This window comes from Lissotriton vulgaris, chromosome 10 (assembly GCF_964263255.1).
Source record: "Lissotriton vulgaris chromosome 10, aLisVul1.2, whole genome shotgun sequence".
In the NCBI taxonomy this organism is placed as follows: Eukaryota; Metazoa; Chordata; class Amphibia; order Caudata; family Salamandridae; genus Lissotriton; species Lissotriton vulgaris.
This window is the reverse complement of record NC_141698.1, coordinates 75,778,046-75,803,926: the sequence shown is the minus strand read 5'-3', so window position 1 is coordinate 75,803,926 and position 25,881 is coordinate 75,778,046. Positions and strand designations below refer to the sequence as shown.

Genomic DNA, 25,881 nt, shown 5'->3' with positions numbered 1-25,881 from the left:
TACACAGGAAAACGCAAGCAGTCCCTTAAGAGCGGTCCGCAACACATAGATGGCAACAGACAGCAAAACGTTGGACGAGATGTGTCCAGAAATAGGGCAAATGGACGTCTGAGGTGCATCAACCAGGTTTTTGTTCATTTGGAAAAATCATGTCCCAAAAGCAGGCGAAACAGCAGTGAACAGTGCATTTTTATAGGAAAGTGGGATGAGAAATGGGGCAAGGGTATTAAGAGTCTGGTGGAATGTAAGAGTGAAAGAAAATAAAAAGAAGCAGCATGGTGGTGGACTATCGAAGAGTGTGACAAAGAATGTTAACGTAGGAAAAAGGTTTGAGGGAAGAGGAGGGACAGGGTGATCTGGAGATGAAAGTAGGGAGCAAGGACAATGACTGTACAGGAGATTGATAAGAACTCCTTAGGGGCCATGGAGACAGTGATACCATCAGAAGAATTTCTTAGGAGGTAAGAAGAGTATAATAATGCAAGATGTAAGGAAACCAAGACAGGGAGGAAGGGGGGAGGAGCCAAGATGGCCGCGGAGACGGACGTGTAGTCTCCCGGCTCCCGGAGCCTTTGTCTCCCGCACAGCTATCCTGTCCACTATCCTGCTACTACTTACCAGCGGGATGTTTGGAAACGTTTCCTGACTCAACTGGTGTTCCTCCGATGTCCCTACCTGTTTGCTAACCTGAGGTTTCGTCGAGTTGCACGCCGACTCCTCTCCTAGCCCTGGACCCGGGACCCGAGATACATCGCACCGCCTGTGTCTGCTGCAGCTGCGGGGGCTGATCGATCTGGAACGGCGCTGACATCCTGTGTTGGTCGGATGGCCCTGTGGTCGTTTCCTCCGGGCGCATGTGTTGGGGACACTGCTGGCCAGCGGGGAGTCTATTTTACCGCCTCATCTGTGGGACTCTGAAGGTGAGCCGCGCTTTGCTCTCTCCAGTGTCAGAGGTGCCCCCGGCTACCGGGGCTCCTTCCTTGCCTCGCCTCTGCCTGTGCCGAGCGGAGAGAGACGCCTCGATATGAGCTGTCCACCATTGCGGACTTGTCCTGTTCCGCAGGGATTGATTACCGCACCATAGCGCTGATCTCGCCGGTAATCCTTTGTTGTCCCTGGAGGCAGGATCAAGACGGCTGGCTCCCCAACAACTATGGCGGACGGCGCCTCGGCTCCTGCCCGGTGTACCCAGCTCGTACCCGATTGGGAAGCGGACATGTCTACTGCGCCTCGTACCACGGGAGCAATGAATGATCAACAGACATTTACCCGCGCATCTGTGCTTCGTGCTCTTACTCGACTGCGGGACGAGTGGCGTGCAAACTCGAGACTGTTGAGGGAGAAACTGGATGGGTTTGTGACTGGATCGTGCTATACTTTGCCTGTTTTCTCTCCTCGCTATGTCTACCAACCTCCGCTGATCCCTGTCAGTGATACATTGTTGCCGCGGGAGTGTGTGACTAAACAGCAACTTCACGATGATACAGAGTGTGAGCTGCGATCTAACTGCCCTGGCGCCGCTACAATGTCTCTCTCCCCGGTGCGACACTCAACCTCGCCCACGGAGTCCGCGGGGCTGCTGCTACAACATCCGACTATCCTTTTATACTGTGCCTATTCAATGGAGACATCGACACCTTCTGCAATGCAAAGAGTTATTATATTGAAAATGCAGCTCCTTCTATGTGTCGGCTCTGGTTGGGACTGGCGACGTCCATTTTGTCCCTGGACATTTCTTCATCATCGAGTGCGGCCATTTTGCCTCTTTGTTCTCACCGAGGCGGGCTTTCTCCTTTTCTCCGATGGTTGTGGCTTCTCACGGGGGGTGGATACGTGGGGTCACCCAAGATCGGGCCAGGGCTAGGCGATTTCTTTAGTGTGATGGACGCATTGACGGGCGGGGACTAGGATGGGACTGCTTTTTGTCTGATTTACTCGCACGTTTGGAAATGACTTTCCCCACCTGAAGTTCTGCTTACTATTTCTGTCGTGCTGATGGTAATTGGGGTGGGAGATGCTTACGGGGCCGGTGGTGACCGGGAGTATGTTGAACTTTCCTCCTCCCGTCTTTATTGAGAGTTGGAGATTGGGATGGTCTTTTCTCACTCTCTATATTCTCTTTCCCACTCGGGGGTTCTCTTGGGGCGACAGGCATGCCTATTGGGGGGGGGTGGGCCGTGGCCTTCCGCTGGTATGCAGGGTGGGGGGATGGGATGTGTTTCATGTTTTCTCTTTGTTTCTATGGCCCTCTTTCTTTTTCTTCCTTTCTTCTGTTTCTCTCTCTTCTACACCTCTTCGCTTCCTTTGGGGTCGGGGTTCAGTGTTCTTAGGGAGTTTATTGTATCGTATCATTATGTGACATTGCGGTTGGTTCTAGTTCTTTGATGGTGGTCAATTGCTTCCTGACAAATGCCTTCCTCTATCACGCCTCCTTCCAGGTGCCCCTTGAATGATGATAGCTATCCTGGTCAGTAATTAGCTTCGACTCTCTTCGTAGTTTTATAAATTGTACTCGACAAAATCATAAAATTAAACCTTTTTCTATCCTCATGCTATGGTTCTATGTTCCACACGATACTTTTCGCTCAGAGACTGCTTTAACGGCGTTCTGTCCTATTGGTTCTTTTTTATCCTTTTCCCATATGTCACAGCGGCCGGCCCCGAGGGGTTGTAGGCAGACGCTGTGTATTGTGCATTTTACAAATAAAGGTTTAAAAAAAAAAAATAAAAGACAGGGAGGAAGAAGGAGGGGGTGACCCACTGTGAGGGAGCAGCTGTCAGAAGGAGGGAGGAAAACCAGTGGACGGAAAGGGAGTGGGACCAAAGGGAATATCACTAAAAAGAGGAAGGGCGGGGGAGTATGGCGTCAGGACAGTTTGCGACCCATATTGGTGTATGTGAGTAACTAGAGAGTAGGAGAGTTGGAGAGTTGGATTATGTTACCTCAGTCAGAGGAACTGGGACCAGAAGCAGTCTTGGATTTTTCACAGCTCTACTGGGGGACATGGCGACCACAGTGGATGAAGCACTTATCCAGTATGTTTAACTCTGCAACACGTGTGTCTAGAGATTTGCAGGACAAGGTGGTGCAGAGGGAATATGTATCTGTGTTTGAATTGCTAGTAGGAGAGGGACAAGAGAACATTTTCCGTCTGTGTGATCTATAAGTAGATTCTGAGACAAAGTCTCCTAGCAATATTTTGCTCAGAAGAATGGAAAATAGGTCACAAATTTGATAGATAAATCACCAAACTTGTATTTCTCTTATTTTACTAGCAAGAGACACAGAGGTTGCATAACGCTCACAAAGAGGGGAGCTGGTGCACCATGACCAAGCGTTCTGGTTGCATAAGGAGCAGCATCCTAACTACAATTGGAATAAGGTTATCTGTAACCCCATGAATAAGATTGATTATAGACCAGATAACTTTGGATTTGATCTCTGAGATGGATAGAAAAACTATGAATAGAAGTGGGAATTCTTATGTAAGAGAAAAGTTAGCTGTCAGTTTGAAACAGGTTATTGCAAGTCGTCATGTATCTAGCGTGAAGGTGGGCAACCTACACTAAGCAGTGGGCAGTGGCATAGTGAAAAGTGTTATGGAAAGGCCAGTGCATTGTTAGGACTCCTCCAATTAGAAGGAGGGAAGAAAGGTGCTGATTGCTGTCACTTGAATTAAAAACAAAGAAGTGCCACAGGAATGCAAAAGGGCTTGGGGTCTTCTGCCTCCATTGGTAATTAAAACGTTTAGAAGAGCTTTGGCAACAATTTAGACAAGGGACAAGCATTGTGCATGCTTGAAAGTTTGACAGAAGGATTTGTAAATCCTTTTTATGATTCTAGTGAGCCATCTTGCTTGGAAAAGTTGAAGCCTTCCAGGGAAATCTCTTATGTGATGGTTAAGAAGGTACATCAGGAATCCAAATAGAGTAAAACAGTGGACCATTGTGTGTCTCCTACAGTAAAAAATGTCAATGTCTCTCATCCAGTTCTGTACCCAAGAAAAAACTTGGTGACTCAATTTAGAATGTGTCATTCCAAGTGGGAGAATCATTACTTAGACAAAGAAGTTTCTTAATTTGCTTGTGTGTCTTTTGACAGGGCTCATGCTCATGATTTAGTGCAAAGGATGGGCAGTAGGGATCTGCTAGACAAGATGGACGTTACATTTGCATTCATGATATATCCCGTTTCTTGCCAAAGTTACTAGTTATTGGGTTTTGCAGCAGAAGGACAATTCCTGGAATGAAGATTTAAGCGAGAGAGCAGATTAGAGGAAGTCATCCACTACCTGGATAACTTCTAGTTTGTGGGTCAGACTGGGACTGAGCAACGAAGTAATTTGTTAGAGCCCTTCAGTTAAATTGCTCATAAGCTGGGAGTTCTCTTGACAGCTGGTAACCCATCACATGATTCCCTTTTCTGTGGACTGAATGTAATGTAATGTATAGGCATTTATATAGCGCACTACTTACCCGTAGGGTCCCAAGGCGCTTCGACCGCTGCGAAACCCTTCCTGGCTTCCCTGAGAGATGGTCCCTTAATGGGTATCTCCAGGGTGAGACCAGGCATCCCCGGCGGTCTGGTGGGGCCGTTGGTGAAGATGAGGCAAGCTAATGCCCAGAGTTGCCGAGTGTGATCGCTGATCAGAGTGGGCACAGAGGCGAGAGAATTATCGAGTCCGCTGACCCTGGTCCAGAAACCTGCCGCGCCGGGAATCGAACCCTGGTCCCGGGCCGTCCTCTGCTCTCGGGTCTGCCGCCTCTAACCAGTGAGCCACACTACTTCACACTACTTGGATGTGGTGAGAGAAAAATGAAGGTTACTCTGGACAAAAGTAGAGTGTAGAGTTGGGTACCATTAGGATTTCATCTTATTACATATTACTCATTTTCTCTTGTTCAATTGTATAACTTTATTAATTTAATTACCAGGTTACATCTTCCTTGTGTGGTCCTGTCTAGCTTGATTCATCCAGTCGTTCTCCTTTTCCTCATGCTTCACTGTCATGATATGTTCCTCCTGTGCTGTTTTATATTCCCCGTCTTTGATTCTCTATGGATTCTTAACCATTTGTTGCCCAGCTCTCTTACTGGGAGTCACCGCACTCAGAGACTTGTTAAGTAAAGTATATTCTTTCATCTTTCCACATCTTACCTTTTAATATTTGTTGAGGAGTTTGCTTCATGCCACAAGTGTCAACCTACCATTTCTGCTGTTTGCTGGCATGACACTGACACCCTGCTGCCAAGTCCCTGCATTGGTAACACTACCATTAGTGTTCTCAACCTCCTGTTGTGAGTTCCTTTTGTACCGCTTCTACTAGCAGATCTTTTTTTCAAATTCACCACTTTTTGTTATTTTGGTCCTCACAGCTCTCTCTTGCTGATCCGTCCACTGCCCACTTTTTGCTGCAGCATTCATTTCTGCCGCAGCACATTTTCTGTCCACCCATAGCACATTCTATGATGACTTGTTTCATGTCCTTTGTTATGTTATGTTAATTTATATTTGTAAAGCGCCAAATCACCAACGGTCTCTAAGCGCTACAAACCATAAACCCGGGAGTGCCATGATACTTGCAAATAGAGCAAAATTTGGGGTAAGCTTATCCAAACGCCTCAGTAAACAGAATGGCTTTAGTTTCTTTCTGAATCGGAGGAGAGTTGCCTCTCCATGCAGACTCTCTGGGAACCTATTTCAAAGCTGGGGAATCACAACTGAGAAGGCATGTCCCCCTAAGGTTGTTCTGTTAAAGCGTGGACAGGCCAACAGGCGTGCTTTTGCTGAACAAATACAATGACCAGGCACATAAGGCATCAAACAGTCTTTAAGGTAGCTGGGTGCTGCGCCATACTTAGCTTTATGTACAATGCACAGGCCCTTGAATCTGATCATCTGCTTGATAGGGAGCCAGTGTAACCGCTGTAACAAGGGTGTGGCCTGTGTTCTTCTCAGCAATTTGAGAATCAGTCGTGTTGCGTCGTTTAGAACCACCTGGAGTTTCCCCAGAAGTTTATCGGGGAGTCCTGTATATATATATATATATATATATACTGCGTTGCCGTAGTCCAGGCGTGACAAAATTAAAGCCGACACCACTGTACGCATAGTTACAAATGACAGCAAGGGTACAAGTTTCCGTAATTGTCTCATCAATCCCGCACAACTTCCCACTACCGCAGCTACCTGCTTCTCCATCACTAACTTGGTGTCTACCTAATACCCAGGCTCTACACAGCTGGCACTGGTATCAGAGTGGTGCCAAGCTCTTGCGGCCAGAAGAGACTGGACCAGGGGTTATCCCCTGTAGCAATAGCCAGAATCTCCCTCTTGTCCAGATTTACTTTGAGTGATTTCAAAGTCATCCAGTTTATGGTAAACCGAAGGATGTCCTGTACCTTAAGCTGTGCCTGGGAGGAATTATCAGTGCGAATGATTAGCTGGGTGTCATCAGCATAATTATATACCTGACAATCCAGCTTGGCCAATGCTTCTATCAGAGGCTGCAGATAGATGTTAAAAGGCAAGGTGGACAACGCAAGCCCTGCGGAACCCCACATGGCAAGGCGGCGTGCCTAGATATACATTCTCCAATTTGGACTTTTTGAGTGCGATCCTCTAGGAAGGAGACACTCCATTGGAGGGCTGTCCCAGTAACTCCCAGCCGACGGGCACGGGCCACCAATTGTACATGGTTCACTGTGTCAAATGCGGCTGAGAGGTCCAGAAACATCAATACTGAGGGGAACTTCTTATCAGCTGTTAGCCTTAGCTCATCCAATACTGAGAGCATCACCAACTCAGTGCTGTTGTGAGCTCTAAATCCCGCTTGCTTAACATGTAGCAGCTGATGCTCCTCCAAAAAAGATGAAAGAACTCTAAGCACATGTTGCTCAAGCACCTTGGCCAGGTGAGGAAGTCTAGAGATCGATCAAAATGTTTCAAATTCTTAGGGGCCGCCCCTGCTTTTTTTAGTAGTGGGATTATCATGGCTTCCTTAAATTTGTGTGGGACGTTCCCTGTTACTAGGGAAAGGTTCAGTGGAGATAGTATCTCTGGCCCTACCACTGGGAGACACATTTTAAACACCCTGGTAGGGCAGGGGTCTTCTGGTGACCCAGACTTTACTTTGGCCATGATATAAGCCAGACCATTTAAATCAAGTACAGGGAAGACAGAGAGTATGCCTTCCTGATAGTCTTGTGTATCAAGCACTGGGAAAGGACATTGACTTATGTGAGTAGTGCCGATTTATCTAATGATATCTCCAACCTTGGTTAAAAAGAGGCCCTGTATCTTAGCACAGTCCAAATGATTAACAACCGTCCTTTGCCTCCTGAGTGGTCTCTCTGGTTGGCATGGCATCATCAAGCTGTATAAGCAATAGATCCTGGAGCTGTAAATAACATCCAAAGAGGATGCTTCCCATATAAAGAAATGGAGTGGCATACAACACAACTGTTGCTGTATTAGCAGCGCAGGACGGTGGGAGTGGAACACAATGTTGGGCCCATTCAGTGTCCTTTATTACTTCTCATCTGCTGTTTTTTGCCTTCATATTAACACAATCAGTTATATTTCATTCTGGTCGTGTGTCACCATGCAGAGTTGTAATCAACCCTCGTGTTTGACAGTGAAAAGAAAATGTACTCTTCAATTTACTGGGTGTAGAGGGGCAAAAGGTCTTTTAGCATTTACCTAAATGTCCACCGCCACCTGGCTCTGCTGTGGGAGAGTTTAATGGATTTGTTGAAGCGTGGATCGACTCAAGTTACATTTTACAGCTCATCTGCACATTATAATGGAAATACATCCATCCATGACATACCACATATCAGCGTACTCAAGAAATTGTTGTGTCATATGTAGCAGGTTTAATAATTTTAGCCTCACAAGATAAGTTGATGGCACCATAGACGTTTACGTAAGAGATCATGTAGTCCTTTGCTACAAGAACATTCAAGAGCAACAACAGAGTCCTATATTGAAGGAAATAAACATAATTCTTTTTTTAATGATCTCTATTAAGTTTTTAGGAGAAAAAAAACAGTCACAGTTTTTTACACCAAGGCCCACACATTGACAATAAGAAAAAAAACCTTCATCACTATCCTTCATCATCTCCTCCTTAATCTTCACATCTCGATACTAATATGCCTCCATCATGTTCTCTTCATCTTTCTCCACTCTCTCCATTCTTATCATTCTCTATCAACCCCTCCATTACCTTTATCTCCATTCTCCATCCATTAAAATTTCCATCCTCCATCATAGTTCATCTCCCACTCCCAAATACTTTGCTCCTGCACCCATGTCCTTCTATTTTATTATCATCACTTTCTATTCCTTCATCATTATCATCTCCATTATCTCATCCTGCTCGTCCTGTTATTTACTCATTTAGCTTCTTCTTCGCTTACTCTTCTACTATCTCCATCAATCTTCCATAACCATCTTCGCCATCATCTATCCCGCCACTATCATCATCCTTTCCCCATCATCTCCTCCTTATCACCACATCTATATGATCATAATCCTCCAGCTCTATCCTCATGATCTTCCATCATCTTCTAGCCCAACATCTTCTCCTCCATCTTCTTGTTCAACTCCATCCTCATCATCTCTTCCTTTTCATCAATCCCATTGTATGTTCAACTCCGCCGTATCCATCCTCTTCAACCGCCATCACCCCGATCTCGTCCCATTCCTCACCATCCGCAACAATAAGAGTTGAATCCACTGACTGTGCATTGCTGGCACTCATTCACTTCTTTTGGATAAAATATTCATGAAAGAGAACAATTCATTATTCCAGAGCAACAGTTGTTTTTTCAAAAGGGTTTTGATAAACATGAGTTGCCTCGAAATTCCATTTGTGCTCTAAGTTTTACCGCGGTCATAAGGTCTACACTGGAGATTCTCTTCCAAAGTGTTGTAAATTCCACTCTTTAACTGTTTGAGCTCATGGACTAAATATCAGCTTCTGTAATTTACAGGGCTTGGTTGGTCAACAATAGAATAGGGAATACTAATTGATTTCATTGATCTTAGTGCATGATTTCAGTCCTTCTGCTATTGGGGCAGGACTGGACCGTCAGTGTATGTTTAGGATAAAGATATTCATCATGCAACATATTTGAAATGTCCACCTATGTAATCTTGAGGTTGAGACCCACACTGTGTCGCACTGTGCATTACATTGCTTTCATTCTGTGAGGATCTAATTTAATGACCTTTCTCAAACAGAAAATATGCTATTACTTATAAAACAATTAGGGGCATAGAAGCTGCGTTTTTGTAAAATGATATGTATTCCTTATTCTTTTGAGTTTCTTCATCAATGGATGCCGTGCTTGCTTTAAATATCAAATAAAAAGTAGCATGCCAGTATCATGAGGTATTTTCCATATGATTATCCCCAACCTCAAAAACCTGCCCCATTAGAAGGAGCTAGAGGCTTCCTCCGCCGCAATAACACTGTTGTGTTTATTCCTGTTTCAGACGCAGATGTTGCCAACCCCTGTCTCCTACTACTTGCATCAGGTGCCCGCCTCCTTCCACACTGTGCAGGTGTTAATGAGCCTCGCTTTCGAGCTGGTGGTGCCTTTCTTCCTGTTCATGGGACGTCGGATGTGCATCCTCCATGGGGTTTTACAGATCGCCTTTCAGGTAAGTGGAACAAGCTTAGACCTGTTTTCCTCCTGGAATTGTTGCCTCTCGGTGTGTTACGCCACTAGGGTAAGCCGACTAGTGCCATGCATACTCGAATGAATGAATGAATGAAATTTATAAATGCGCTACTAAGCCCGAAGGCATCAAGGCGCCTAACCAAAAATGGAATCATAAAAGGCAAATCCAGAGCTAAGGGTAGGCTTTGGCAAATGATGAAGCATGTCACCTCTAGGGTGAGTGAGGGTTCTTTTAGAAAATAATTAATTTTCCCCTTTCTCCTTCACATATTCATATATTTATGCACCGTCTGACCACTCACTTTTAGGATAGGTTTTCCACCTTGTTTACACAGAAGAATAGGGTTCTTCATGGTTATAGTGTCCGGGGCGCTCTTTTGTTGTTTAAAGTCAATTATATTGAGGGGTAGGAGAGTAGCCGTCTTCCCTTTCTCTCTTGTTGTATATACAGGCTTTGGCAAATAGCCACGTCTTGAGGGCCCTCCTAAAAGCTTGCATTGAGGGTAGGGTTTTAATTTCAGCCGGCAGAGTGTTCCACAACTTTGGAGCCAGACTCGAAAAGGCTCTGCCACCCCATTTGGCTCTACGAACACGGGGGACTGATAACAGGGATTTATTGGCGGAGCGCAAAGTTCTGGAAGGGGTATAAGGAACCAACAGGTCCTTTAGGCCTCCAGATCTGTTTGTAGCCAAAGCCCCATAGATCAAACACAGGGACTTAAAGGAGATCCTGGCCTCAATCGGAAGCCAGTGCAATGTCTTTCTTGCAGCAGTGGATGAAGCCCGCTTAGGTAGATCCAGTACAAACTTGGCCGCGGCGTTCTGCACCATTTGAAGTCGCAGTAACAGACCCTTGTTTATGCCTAAATATAAGGCATTACAATAGTCAAGTCTTGAGCCTATTAATGCTATTACAACTTGTTTTCTAGCTTGTGGGGACAGGTAGTGTTTAATCTTCCACAAGATGTTTATTATGCCCCAACATAGTCCTGTTAACTTGCTGACCCATCCCCAGGGTTGGGTCAATCATGACTCCTAAGTTCCTGGCCAGGGCAGTGGGTTTCGGACACACGCCCAAGGATGTAGGCCACCATTCCGCAGACCAAATGTCCTCATTTCCTCCGAACACCAGAATTTCTGTCTTCTCGCCATTAAGCTTCAATTAATTGCAAATCATCCATTGAGCGACTGCCTCCATACAGTGTCTAAAATTGGAGGCAGCGGAGATGACAGGTTGGGCAAGAGACATCAGTATCTGAGTGTCGTCGGCATAGGAGACTACCTCCATCCCATATGATCTACTCCTGCTAGTGACTCAGCGTTGAGCACGTCCAGTTGTAATCCCGCCTGTCCACATGCCTTCAGCACCATCAGAGAAACATGACGCTGCATCCAATATCCCTACTGATACCCTGCTATTGAGGAAACTCTACCAGACTTGTAGTGGGTTTTCCACTAGTTTCCCCTCCACCCTCAAAGTCAGGGGTTGATAGCTAATCTGCTTTTCTAAAGTTTAAGACCTGTTTCCGTCCAGTTCATCCAAGCCATTTGTGCCATGACGCCTCCTGTTTCACTGCTCCTGTCTCTCACTACTTTCCTTATGGCTACTTCCCCTCCTGGGATATAGGCCATCCACCAGGATCCTCCAACCACCTCTGTCCTGGGCTTTTTTTTCAATCTGATTACAGGTGTAACCCATCTTCTTGCAATCAGCCTGAAGATGGGTTACATGACCATAAAAAAATAAAAATGACTCCTCCTGTTTCACTGCTACTATCTCTCACTACTTTCTTACTTACTTATGTCTACTTCCCCTCCAATCCACCAGGACTCTCCAGGCACCTCTTTCCTGGGCTGGCTTTTTTTCAATCTGACTCCAGTTGTAACCCATCTCCGCGCAGTCAGCCTGGAGATGGGTTACATGACCACGATGCCTCCTGGTTCACCGCTACTGTCTCTCACTGGGTGCTGCCCACAACACTGTGGCTTAACCAGCTCAGGCCTCCTGGTCTTCTGCAGGCCTCACTGCACCATCTCACGCTTACTCCCATTTTACCTACTGAGTACCCCCTGTTGGAACACCCTCAGCAACATGCTTCCAGCTCCCCCCTTCCTGTGTTAAAAATCACACTCAAAGGCACACTGTGGACCCAAAGTGAAAGCAGGGGACTGCACCCCACCCCCGGATACCCCAACTTCTTATAGTCCCCAAAGTAAATATATCCATGATCTACAGTCGTTGTCGTGTCCCGTCCACCACCCTGCATATTTTACAATTTCCTCTACGTGTTTTAGCCTAAAATTGTGTTTGTGTTTTCTGTACCGTATTTATTGTTGCTTGCAGCCCTTCTGTATTTAGTTTGAAGTACTGCTGTGCAATTTTCTATTTGTAATAAAAACTAACGAGCCTTCCTTTCGCTTTCAAGTGCATTTCTCTTGTCTGGGTGCAGCCGCTGTTAAAGGCCCGCGCGTGAGTCAGGGACCTCTAGAATTCATTTGGGGAGATGGCTGAGCTTTAGACAGCAGGGTGTGTCCACCCACGTGCTGTTCGGTCCATTAATCGTTCTTTCCTTGTGGCATTTGCTTTGACAGTTTTCACAGATGACTTCACGCGTTTAAAGTACATTTAAGAACCTGGTGTTGAACCCTTGAGTGCTCAGATATTATCTTTCTGGACTGTTACTAATGAAGGCCACATGGGTTCGTGGTTAGATTGTTGAATGTCTAATCTGGAGACTTGCATTCTGCATTGGACTTCACTGTGTGATCCTGAGATAACTCCTTCGTCTCCCCTCACAAACTTCCAGCACAACATTTTAGGAGAATACCACACAATCCAAAATGCAGAAGCAGCATTTATGCCCTTATTTCGCATAGCAAAGACTTAAAGATGAATACTGTTTTTTGGAAATGGAATTACAAGTGGTTGTAAATATTACATGGATTGTGCAGGCAGTAATAGTAGTAAAATGCTTTATTTGTTGATTAATTAAATTCATTACAAAAACAAAAATACATAACAAGCACAAAGTCTGATTGAACAAATATGAATACAATGCCAAAATATAACATGCCCGACATCGGATTAACCGTTTTCCAGTTTTGGAGGTAAAGTGCATAAGTACATATGATAGCAGCTTATAATTTCCAGTTAAAGTGCAATGAGCTCACATGATAAAAATTTTAATTAAAATGCTAAATACAAGCAACCAATATGACTAAATTTCTAAAATGACTATAACTATTAGCAACAGCGATACAATAGTATCCCAACATCAATACTAAGGAGACCTATGCTTTCAGCAGCAACTAAGAAAATGCATTACATTTTCCACTGACAAAACTAAAGTGCCGGCATATCACAGACTTAAAGCAGGTGCATATATGCCTGCAAAAGGAACAGGAATTCAGGATCCACATGTGAGAAATACTGATTTCCGCACACTAGTCCCCATTTGAGATGCAAAACTCACAATGGCCCAGTAATAGTGTGGTAGTACCATGAAATATTGGTAATTACTGTGCCACACGTACACTACTCGGGCCTTTGAGTGAAATCAACATGCCCACAAACGCATCGAATCATATCATCAACATTGAGCTTTACAAAGAAGATTACTTCTCATAGGCCCTGATTACGAGTTGGTTGGATTTCTCGAACCTCTACCCCCTGTTTGCGTACGGATTGGAATTCCGAGTTACCGCATCTGGTAGTTATCAGGCGCATTCAGTATCTCACCCTTTGTTAAATTTCGGCAGGTTAAACTAGCCGGAATTTAACAGGGAAAGATAGTACAGTATTTACTGTACCCTGCAGATTTTGGAATGGTAGGCACTAAAAATCTGCATGTTATTTTCCAAAACTCATAATAGAAGCTGTTTAACACACCTGATGCATAACAGACCACCTGGTACTCTTATTTATCGGTGTGATAAAAAAGCAAACAGATTCCAACAAACTTGCAATCAGGGCCATAACACACACCTATCACCGTCCATATAAACCAGGCGATGGATGTGATGAGTCAGGAGTACCAACCAATAATTCAAATCAATCCACAAACATAAAAACTTACGTGCAGTTTACAAGCCATTTAACCCAGTTATCGTGTATGCATCTTGGCTAGACCTCCGGCCGCCGAACCAATAGCGCATCTAACTATCTGTTGTGTTTTCCAAAGGCTTGTTCTCCTACAGAATATTGACTATGTTCGCTGCTATTGTATATACATTATCCCTGTACATAGAGAAAGAGTATGTGAGACTACGCTCAATGGTATTGCCATTTGGTATTGTAATGTTGCGTTCAAGATGGGCCTGACATAAATATGTCTGGATTTAAAGTTAAGGATTGTTTTTAATAGGCTTAGAGCCTAGAAAAGCAAATTAGTTGTTAGAATGGTAATGTTATGTTATGTTATGTTAATGATATTTATACAGCGCAGCTGTTACCCTGAGGTGTCCAGGTGCAAACAGTGTTTGTGCTTCATCCCCTTATTTTCTGTTTAGAAACTCCATGTTTTCTGAAACCATTCTAACAAACAGGATAGAGAAAGAAAACTTTTCACTTCTCTGGTGTGTGTGCTGTGACTGCCCCTGCAAGAGAGATGATATTGTAGAGATCAATCTTGGAAAATGTAGCATTAGCTTCCTTGGCTTTCATAAGCTTCTGCAAAAGGGTCTGGATTTCATGTTTCTGTAGCAAAACTAGACCTGAGCACGAGGGACCTCCCTTCCCGTTCCACGCAACCCCATTAGAAATTCAGGTGTATAGGGTACCAGGGCAAGTGGGTTAGACAGGCGGATCAATTGCTGAGGGCAGATGCAGAAGGACTGAATTCTGACCGCCTACCGGATGACAGCATAAGGTATGCAGGGAAACTGCACAGGGCTTGTAACATTCAGCTATTCCAGATACGGAACACGCTAGTGAGATATTTGATCGTGATTACGATAAATGATCGGGCTTTCTAACATTCACCCTGATCCACATATTATCTGCTGAGTTGTTTACGATAATCATAGTTATTATGAATCATATGATTTGTTGATAAATACTGCATAATAAATAATCATACAGTTGTAAAATTCGCTTCATTGGGTGTGCATAGTGATTTGAGGGTGTACAAGGGTGAGGTACTGCATAGTCATCACCTACAGATAAGAAATAAATTCTCCACGAGATTTGTCTCACTCCTAGCACTCCTTGTCTAACACATCATAACCCGGATGGCATGAAGCGAGACACACTTGCTACTTCCATTTTTCACCAAAAATTGTACTTTTCATTTTAGGTTAAGGGGATCAGCCAAGTGAGACCCCAGTAATATTGAGATGAACGCAGCACTGTCTTCCAACCTTTCCTCTTCGTTCCCCTATCTTTCTGCCTTCTTGTTATATATATATATATATCCTTCTATCAGAATATCCAGTTGACAATCTGAGCCTTGTCAGGTAGGAGAGCGGCAGTTGGAAGGCAGTGGATAAGGTTTTGTGGCTGTCGCTTGAATCAATACATTCCTTTGTGAACTTCTCTGCCACACACGTTTAATCTATGAGGAGAATTTAATAGTATCTGTAGCAAAACTTCAAATATCAATACACTGCCTGTTACTTACCAAAACTCGCAAACAAGAGCAGACTGCAGCCTACCCTGCAACACTCAAAACCAGAGTGGTAAGGATACTGAACCCCATTGTTGCTTGAGGCCGTTATAATGGTGGTATGGCAGCCACATGGGGCACCATTCACATAACTAACTTAAGGCAAAATCCTAAACTTACTACCATTTTGGTATTCACAGAAGGCACTTACTCATTCCGGTATTCACAGAAGTTAGGAGTCCTAACTTTAGGACTCCTAAATGCCTCCTGTGAATACCGAAAGTCTTAAAAATAGGATTTTTCTCAGTTTAGGAGTCCTAAAGTTAGGAGTCCTAACTTTACTACTCCTAAACTGAGAAAAATCTTGACTTTAAATCTTAAAGTTCGGATTTTTATCAGACTTTCGGTATTCACAGAAGGCATTTAGGAGTCCTAAAGTTAGAACTCCTAACTTCTGTGAATACCGAAATGAGTAAGTGCCTTCTGTGAATACCAAAATGAGTAAGTGCCTTCTGTGAATACCAAAATGGTAGTAAGTTTAGGATTTTGTCTTAAGTTAGTTCTGTTAATCGGGCCCATTATAACTAAAGTTGGCCTGTGTATCGGCAGATGTGATGAAGCTTAAGGTGAAGGAAAGACGTGAGCCTTGGTCCTACCCACTCCTGTTGTCCTGAAAGTATTCCATTGAAAGCTTAGAAATTTTGAAGGTGGAACACAGGCCCTTCCTGATACACCACAGCATTTCTAGATTTTCCAGCCAATTGTGGGAGAGGGCCACCAAGCCTGGAGCCAGAAAAAAATATATAACATGAAATAACAGTTTTATTTGCTGCTTTATAAGCCTTCCTCCTCAGCATGGGCATTTCTGTCGTGTTGCCAGATGCAAGCTAATGGAAAAAAATCTCTTAAATCTGTTATTACATTGTATTGTTTCTTTTCATCTTATTATGTGGGTTTTATGACTAACTTCATTAGTTCTGACGTTTAATAAACCCGCAGGCTGCTGTTCTAAGGCCCGATGCAGCTTTAATAATCTTTCCCTTGCAGCAGCACAGGGTAGCTGTTTAGGCCCCAGAAGTCCTCTCCATTTTGGGTGCTGAACTTAGACAGAATATATTTCGCGACATGCATTTTTCAGCCACGTTAGGCGAAGAGATACCCATAATCGTATTTTTGGGGCTATATTTTGAACCCGAAAAAAAGCTGTCATGTTAAAAAAAAAATGTGCAGCCTATCTCCTGCGTGCATCCAAGTGGTGCCGCCTTTTATGTTGTAATGAAAGGAGATATCCCCTTTCTAACTATTTCACGCTTTGTAGGGCTTCTCAGTTAAGGGCGGCACCAGCAAAGTGTGGTGCTCTTTCAGAATTTAGGGTCAGACTTGGGGCGAGAGACCCTGTCCCATCCACACTGTTAGTAATAATCACCTGGCGACCCAGCCTCTCCGATGGTGCTGGAGCGGGGGATGGAGGTCATCCGTCCCAGGCTCTGCAGTATCCTCAACATGTCTTTTGATTGTAGTGTGGTGGCCATAGGATGGAAACATGCCATGGTAGTGCGTCTTTTGAAAAAAAAACACCCTGGGCCCCAAAACACCTGAAAACTTTAGGCCCATATCTCTTCCCTTTTTAGGTTTCGCTGGGGGGCGGAGCCGTTAGGCTCCTCCTCCAGAGAAATCTATTGAGTACAGTAAGGCACTATGGAACACGCCCCCCGTCCCATTGGCTAGCTCCATAAATGGAGCCTAGCCATTGGACGAGGGGCCTGTCCATCAATGCCGGACCAGACACGGGGGCGTTCCCGAGATTCTTTGGCTTTTGCCGACGTCACGCGACGCCGGGAACGCCCCCGTGTCTGGTCCGGCCGGGCCGTGCTTGCTGCTGTCCTGCCTTGTGTCCCTCCTCCCGCCGTCCCCACGTTTCCCGCCTCCCTCCCGCCGTCCGTTCCTCTCGTGTCCTTTCCCGCCCCCCTCCCGCCCCCTGTGTCTTCTCCCGCCCCCTCCCGCCGTCCGTTCCTCTCCCGCCCCCCCCCGTGTCCTTGTAGGTGCTGCCGCCATTTTTTTTAAATTTTTTTTTAATCCGCGGCTGCCCACGCCGCACTTGTGCCAATTTTTGTGCCTCACGCCCCCTGTGTCCTCTCCCGCCGTCCGTTCCTCTCCCGCCCCCCCCGTGTCCTCGTAGGTGCTGCCGCCCGTCAGCTGCTCGGCACCTTGGCCGAGGCACGAAGGGGCTGCGACCGCATTGGTGGCTCGTCGACAGAGGCGCGCTCTGATTGGCCGCTGCAGTGGGCCTGTCCCCGTGAGCTGCGCCGCCGTTGAGTCTCACCCGCCACTCCCACACCCATGTCTGTTGCCGGGGTGGGGGGGGGCACCGGACTGGAAATGGCGGTGCCCGGGGAGCTTTGAGACGGGCCGCCATCGCTGGGTCGGTGTGCCCTCTTACCTTTGAGAAAGCTTGCCTGCCATCAGGGATCGGATTGCGGAGTACTGAGCTTTGCCCCTGACACCATCGAGCCTGCGTGAGGTGCTGGTTCCAGGCCTCATGCGGCCGTGAGAGGGAACGAGGTAGCGGAGAACTCTGGTGGCTGCGGCAACTGCAGTGAAGGCGGGCTCTGTGTACCCGGCGCCGGAGCTGTTAAGTGTGGCACGGCATAGCACAGGTCCATGGTGGCAGAGGCAGGTCAGGCGGGGGGCAGGCGGCGCTGCTCTCTGCCCTGAAGGTGTCCCGGCTGCTGGTCCCTCTCTGGCGGCGATTGGGACAGGTCGTGCCCATTTTGTAGTGGGGCGCTCAGCGACCGACTTCCTGCCAGTATCTGGCCCTGCGACTCGGCTCCCCGTCCATGGGATCAACTCCCGTCTTCTCTCCCGATACCTGAGGCCTCATGTACTTGGAGCGACCCCGGCCAAAACAGACTCTGGTGAGTGCCGCCGCGCCCCCCACAGCAAAGACTGCCCGCAGCCCCTTTCCAGTATCGCCAGTAGATTATTCTGAAGCGCCATGCCATTTTGCGGTTGGAAAGGCTCTGAATTTATGAATCGGAGCCTTACCGACCATTAAATGGCATGATACATGAGGGCCTCTGTTCTTTAATTCTGCACATTTCCCAAACAGACATACATCATCATTCTGTGCACACACCGTGGTCTGTCATTAAAGTCCCTCCAGCACGAGGAAAGTCACACCCCGACCTGCCGAAAAGCCCTGTGCTGTGATGCTAATTGCAGATTGTGTGCTCTGCAAATGTCACAAATCGGTAACAATAACTGCATGCCATTATCCAGTAAAACTAGAAAAGCGAGAGCTGGGCTCTGACAACTGAATTCTTGAGTTGGAAGTTACCAAATGACTGAATGGTGGCCAGGTTGACGTTGTCTTCCCACATCCAGGGTTTTTTCAACAAATCATTCTGGTCTACATTTATAGCTCTGCTGAAATGTACTGATACTACAACTCCTAGAATGCATTATGTTTATGCATGTACGCTCATGAATTTTAACCTAGCACCAGACAACGATGTGACTGTGTGCAATCATTCTCGTTTAACACTGAGGCTCGGTATGTCCTGCTTTGCATTGGCTTGGCATTGGACTTCTTTTCCGCTTTTACAGTCCAACGAAAAATGATCTGCTTACATTTATTACTTTTTGCTGCGCACAGGACCTGCAAAATTATGAAATGACAGCACCCGGGACTAATTAGGCCCGCATTGTTATTTGAAGGCAATATTCCGCTAGTTGAATAGCGCTGAGCTGTAAAAACACACCATTAAAACATCTGACGTCCATTTGCCACGTTAAGCCAGCTCGTGCTCCTCGGAGACCGGCCTAACGTGTACTCCGCTATGGCGCACGGTACATTCTCTTATTCTTAAGCAAATGTGCTCTCGCTCCGTGACCCGTGAGTTTAAATTCCTGTTTATGTAGAAGGCGAGGGGAAGCCCTGGGTCTAACTGACAGCATGGAGGAGAGGCAGCAGGGAATCAAACAAAGGCCCCATAGCAGAACTTTCAAGGCTGTTTGAAGTGCTTAGTTTGTGTTTTTTTTAAAAATTGCGGTGGCCTAAAATGTTGTTCTGGAACCTGTCTAGGGAGCTGCTCAATGGCCTAGCAAGACTGTGTATCCTTAATTTCCACCTCACTCTGCACTGCCTATTTCGTCACTCTTGCAGGTTTTTCTTCACCCCTTGCTTTCTGTATTTGTCACTGTTTTCCTCTCTTTCTCTCCCTCCTTCATTCTCTCTCTCCCTCCCTCCTTCATTCTCTCTCTCCCTCCTTTATTCTCTGCTGCTCTGAGTCAAAGTCGAGGGTGGTTTCCAAAATAAAACAACCCTCTTATGCAGCACTGTAAAACTGCGAGCTGGGGATTTAAAACAGAAGTATCTGACTGTTGATACCTCTGCAAAGAGTTACACAGTTTACACCGGCACTCTACAACAGTTGTTTTTAACAAAGGCGAGAATGCTGCGGTGGGAAATGTTAGTCAAGGCTGGAATATTTTCTCGCTGTAACAGCCCGCCAAACTTGCATGATGTGGTTTTGAAAGAACAAAATAATCCTGCAGGCGTTACTTCAACAACACTTGCTTTATATGTGCATTATATGTGAATGAAATATAGAAATGTCCGGTGTATGCATGCTACGTTTTCAAATATTTTTATATGCTAATCTATAATTGTGACAATCATTTTTATGAATAGAACAATCTAGCTGTAGATGTTGCTATGTTTAAGATTAGGTTAAGTTACCAATTATTCAATCAACAGGTTTTATTTGTAAAATAATGTTGTAGCTGTAGATAATAGATTGACAAAGATTAGCACAATTTACCTATGTGTGGCTCTGTGTGTGTCTGTGGCTCTGTGTGTATGTGGCTGTGTGTGTGGCTGTGTGTGAGTGTGGCTCTCTGTGTGTATGCAAATGCAATAGGTCTCGCATTTGCGAAAACAAGTTATTAATGCTTTGCAATCCGCGTGCGGGGGGCGGGGGTGTGAATGGGAGACGGGGTAGGGCTGGTCTGGTCCAGTGCTGAGCCTGCAACTTTTGTTTCGTTGTCGTCCTGGGTACCGCTGACCGACTGTGTAGGGCCACTGGAAGACAGACTCCCGGCTACCGCTGACCCTCTGTGTGATTTGTATGCAAAGCACGTTTGAATCGAAACATCCTATATCTCCTTTAAGAAAATTGCGTTAACAGCATACACAATCTATTCTAAAGGGGCGCTCCTTCGAGCTACAGGAGGTGGGTTTCTGTTAGTATCGGTGTAAACAAAACAGCAATACCGTGTCTTCATCACACTTGTTCAAACTCTGCTTGTGCCATTTTAAGACACAGATCATGAGAACTTCTTTAGAACCTCTTTGTGAATTGCACAGATAGCTACAGATAAGTGAAATTAGCGCCATGTTAATATCTGTTATTCATCGACCTATTATCATGCTGTCAACACGTGCGTGCAGCCCCCCTGCTGGCTTTCCAGCAACAGGTAGTTGTGTTTTATAGATCGGCTGAGGGCACACTGCAGAGCTTTTTGTATTAGCTGTCCTGCTCCCTTTTATGCATCGGTAAACTCTGATCAGGAGACAACACAGACGCGCGGTTCTCAATCTTAGCGCCTACAGTTCCGGAGCGGGATTTGAGAGCTAAGAAAACATGTGCCTGTGCTTAATGATGCCACCAGGGGTGCCTGTCCGGCAATCATCCGAGGGCAGGGAAACATGCTCACAGCCTTTTTCTGGTCTGGAAAGTTTTCAATTTTCCAGCGTGTTCTGAATGCTAAAAAATGAAGAAATATTATCCTGCCTGGAGCGCGTTCTGTCCCACAAACAGAGCATTAGAGCGAAGGGTGTGTCGACTCCCCCTCTACTGCAGGTCAACAATACGCTTTGATTTTTATTTCGGATCTGATTGGAGGGCGTCACGCGTTTTTAGGCCAGTGGTGATGAATGGATTCTTCTGGTGCTGTGCTCATCTGGGTCTACGATCTGATTCTGAGACCTGGATGAAGTTTCTCTCCTAGTGGTCAAGTGACAATCCTTGTCTACTGCATCTTAACAGAGATTGGCATTTCTGACGTAAGTTGAGAAAGTCTGACATAGATTATGTACATGAAGGTGTGGGTCCTAGATGTTTCCTTATGTACATATAAGGTGAGAGGACATCAAATCAAACTACACTATTTTGCCTTTATGTCTCTATTTTTTCTTATTTGACCTTGGGAAGGAACCTGTCCCAGACTGATATCACACTAGGAGTTTTGTTGATGTCTGTATATGAATGACTTGGCACTTTCACAGTTTTTGGAAAGATGCACAGAAGACATGTGCCAAAGTCAGACATGTTTATTTATCTGTTTTCAAAACCAACACATAAATAAAAAGTTTGTCATTTACAATGCCAATAGCTCAAACTTTTCCGAAGGCGAAACCGTTGCATTGTAAATGCTTGTTCTTTAAACTACCTGAAAAGCACGTTATTTTCCAGTTGATGCACTTCATCGAAACTCAGAATCTATTGTATGAGACTCAACTAGGCTTCCGCCCACAGTACAGCACAGAATCAGTGCTGTTACTGGCTCTCTCAGATTGATTGTGGATGTACTAATTATGTTAGACTTAAGTGCGGCATTTGATACTGTGTCTCATTGTATTCTCCTAGAATAGTTGTGGATCTGTGGGATAACTGGGACAGCTCTACGGTGGCTGTCCTCCTTCTTCCAGAACTGCACTTTACTGGTGGTCCCAAAACCTTTCACATCGGAGGTCTTTCCACTGCAGCAGGGGGTGACACAGAGCTCCTCCTTAAGCCTTACCCTGTTCAACCATTGCATGCGCCCCCTAGCAGATGTCATTGAGTGTCATGGTTTTAATGTTGTATCTTACGCTGATGACACGCAGCTCATCATTACCCTCTCACAGGATGAGGAAGTCACCTCTGCTCGACTTAGATCTTGTCTGATGGAGTTGGCTGAGTGGATGGATGACATCTGCCTAAAACTTAACGGAGGTACGGGTCCTAGGATAACAACCTATCTGGTCCACTGCTTGGTGGCCTGATGTCCATTGACCAGTACCATCCCACAAGCCAAAAGTTTTAAATCTTATCTTTTGGTTTGATGCCAACCTCTCCCTTGATAGCAAGGTGTCTTAAACCTTTCGCATTCAGGGATAAGTATTATCCATTTCTCAGCCACTTTCCCCTTGTCTTTGAAAAGTATACCTATGTGCAGTGCCGGACTGGCCGTAGCGGGCACCGTGCGTTTTCCCCAGTGGTCCGGAAGGGTGGGGGACGGTTTTCTACCAGTGGCGGCTGTTTTTGTTGCTGAGGGCCGGTTTTTGTAGCAGTGCTACAGCAGTGTTCCTGCCCTGGCAATTAAGTATGACCTTCTGACTAGGCCTGGGCGTCAAATTCTGTTCCGCCCGCGGAATTTGCGATAATTCGACATTTTCGGAGAGCGCAAAAATGGCAAAATTTCCGCGATCCTTAGCGAACCGGAATTTTTTTTCACGCTCTAAAAATACGTTCTCGCGCGCTCGATCGCTTTACCTGGATCCCCGCATTCGCCGACAAGTTTTCCCGATCCGGTCGCGTGCTCCACGAGATGTTGGATTGTTGGTAGCCATTTTGCGCTATCTCGCGTCATTCGTCTTGCGATCATGCACCGCGAAAGTATGAGATCTCGAACACGTCATTCTCCACAGCGAGCGAGAGCGTGAGGACGCGAACACATATTGAACGCGACAAGGAGCGAGAGAAGACAACCCGAACACATCATTCTCCACCGAGAGCGTGAGGAAGCGAACACGTAATTTCCATCGCGATTACACAGAAAAATACCGCGAACGGGCGGGAAAAAAACTTCTGCGTCTTCGTGGGTGGCATGTTTGCGGAGATTTTTAACATTTTCGCAATAATTTGCAAAAGTCAATTTCTCAAATTCTGCCCACCCCTACTTCTGACATCAACTGCGCCTGGTCAGGAGTACACTTGGTATAAGTGATAGTTGCTGAGGTAAAAAAAAATAAAACTGTGTTAAATTCACCTTTCTTGGCCTTTGCTCCTACAGCTGCAGTCCTCACTCAATCTCAACTTTCATTGCTACCACACACTATTTTGTACGTAAAACAATTCTGCACTCAGAAAGTGGTACATTGTGTAATATACAGTTGGACACATTAAATCTAAAGGCAAAAGACTTTTCAACATATTTCTTTAGTTTTTCATTTGCTCCTCCTGTCCAACTTGCTCACGTGGTCATATGATAACAAATCAACCATATCTCCCACCCTCCTTCTCCACTGAACCATTTTTCCCACTGCACTGCTTGGGTAAGAGGGAAAAGAGATGTGAAACAGTGTATCCCGGAGGTGGATGTTATGGTTGAGTGAGGGAGGTGGGCTAAGATATTAGATTAAGGTATTGTCATAACTTCTGTCACCGTAGGTATGTTTATAACTTTTTGAGTATTTTTGTTCACGTGAGTTTGATTGTATTTTGTAGTTTAATAGTTGAGATATATGAAATATCAGGTTGTGATTCGATTTCAGAAGTTAAAGTACTGCTTATGTGGGCGTATAATATTGTATTGTGATTGCATTTATGTAGCACTTACTACCCCTGATGAGGCGTCAAAGCACTTTTTCAGCGAGTAGCACGCTACTCTTGAACCCATAAAGGATTAGTGGTGAATTAGTATAGTGAAAATATGAAAGTAATTTGACTGGTGGATACGTCAGTCAGTTATTTGGATTGAAAAGGATAGTGTAGGGATAGAAGAGGGAAAAAGGTCTGCATTTATATAGCGTTTGCTACTCTTGATGGGGTGTTAAAGCACTTTTTCGGTGAGGTGCACGCTACTTCGGAACTCATAAAAAATTTGTGGTGAATTAGTATAGTGAAATATGAAAGTAATTTGAGTGGTGGATATGTTAGTCAGTTATTTGGATTGAGAATGATAGTGGAGGGATAGATAAATGTTAATTATATTTAGTTAATGTTCTTAAAATTTGAAAAAGTGTTCCATTTTTTAGAGTGCCTGAATCATTCAATCTGGTGGTTTTAGAATTTTGGAAGTGCAAATGTGGCATGGGTGGGAATTCCAGTAAAGTGATTAAGCTGTGGTGAAAGATGGGCCTGAAGGTGTATCTTAACATCTAAATTCCTTGTATTTTAATTTTAGTTAGTCCCTTTTACCTATAGGTCTGTGAGGGAATTTCATTGTGTATTTTAACACTTAGAATAGTTCAAATTTTTTCATATATCGATGTGTAAGAGTGGGTGATGTTAACTAAGTAAACCTATACGTCTTGGTAGAATGGCCGTTACTCCATGACGTCCACTGTTCAGTCCTGCTAGTGCTGCTACCGCCCTCTGGTGCCTCAATTGAGGCACTTCACACGTGTCCTGCCTCTGGCATCTCCCGCGGGGTTCCACTATGTTCCAATGCCTAGACCCAGCCTCCGAGCCCAGACCCTGCCACCTAGTGCCTTCTACTGTGTTCTGCTATTTTACTATGTAGCCCTGTTCCTAACTGTGCCCCCCAAACAGTGTCCCTTTTCATCTCTGGGAACTGTAGGCAAATAGACAGGCATATGATGGTGAGTTTGTGGGCATCTCATGGTGCATGCATGTGAGGGTAAGACGTGGGTGTGTAGAGGTGCCTAATGGTAGGTGTGTTGGTCGGGAAATGGATGAGGTGCATGTGATGGGTGTTTGATGGTTTGTGTGAACTTCTGATTATGGTTATGAATGCCTGTGGGCATGGGGATAGATTTGATCACATTCCACCACCTTTTCTTTGGGTTTACATATGCCTCCACCTCATTGCCCATAAGGGATGGGGGTTATTACCCACTTCATTGCAAAAGTGCAGGGAGCATGACTCCCCAGTTTGTCCCAATGAGGCCACTTCGACCAACTGACCATCTTACCACTGTGGCCCAGGGACTCCAGGCCTGGGTGATTGTTTCCATTTCAGCCTACAGACCACAGTAAAGTCTGGCAACTCCCAGTCCAACCAAGATACTCCTGGTCTATCCTAGTACCCTACAATCCAAGTTACCGACTCTCAGTCAACTCTGGCCACCAAGAGCCTAAGCCAGTTATTCTCAGTCTGGACTAGCCACATCCACTGATCCAGTCCAGGCTTCAGATTCTCAATTACTTTAACACTATGCGCGCTAGCGGTTTTCCCGCTGTGCGCTGACTTTTGCGGAAACCCGCGTATCATGGCGAGCTCAGTTCGTCATGAGCGTACGACAGGCGTAACTCATGACGAGCTGTTTTTTAAGCATTAATAAATTTCACTTACACTTGCATTTGGAATGTAATCAGTTCTGCACAGAATGAGCAGATGTAGCATACATTGTCAGTCCACAGCCACTGTTATTACTTACTCCTGTATGCTTCAACTTCCTCCACTCACTTCTATGTATACCGATTCTTAATCCTAGTTACTTCTATTTACTTCTACGTATACCTCCTCATACTCATACTTACACTTCTGCTTACTCCTAATTGTGCTTACTCGCACTCTTAGGCCTACTTATTGCTAGTGTTGATCCTGATGTTACTCCTTTATTTATTCTTACTCC

At 45.3% G+C, this 25,881-nt stretch overlaps 1 protein-coding gene across 1 annotated transcript in view; it reads left to right on the top strand.

Moving 5' to 3' along the window:
* LMF1 (lipase maturation factor 1) overlaps nt 1–25,881 on the top strand; it is a 705,094-nt gene that overhangs the window by 385,667 nt on the left and 293,546 nt on the right. Inside the window, exon 3 of the mRNA XM_086940536.1 lies at nt 9,506–9,673. Within this exon, the coding sequence (XP_086796662.1) occupies nt 9,506–9,673 (168 nt within the window). The remainder of the gene's footprint in view (nt 1–9,505; nt 9,674–25,881) is intronic.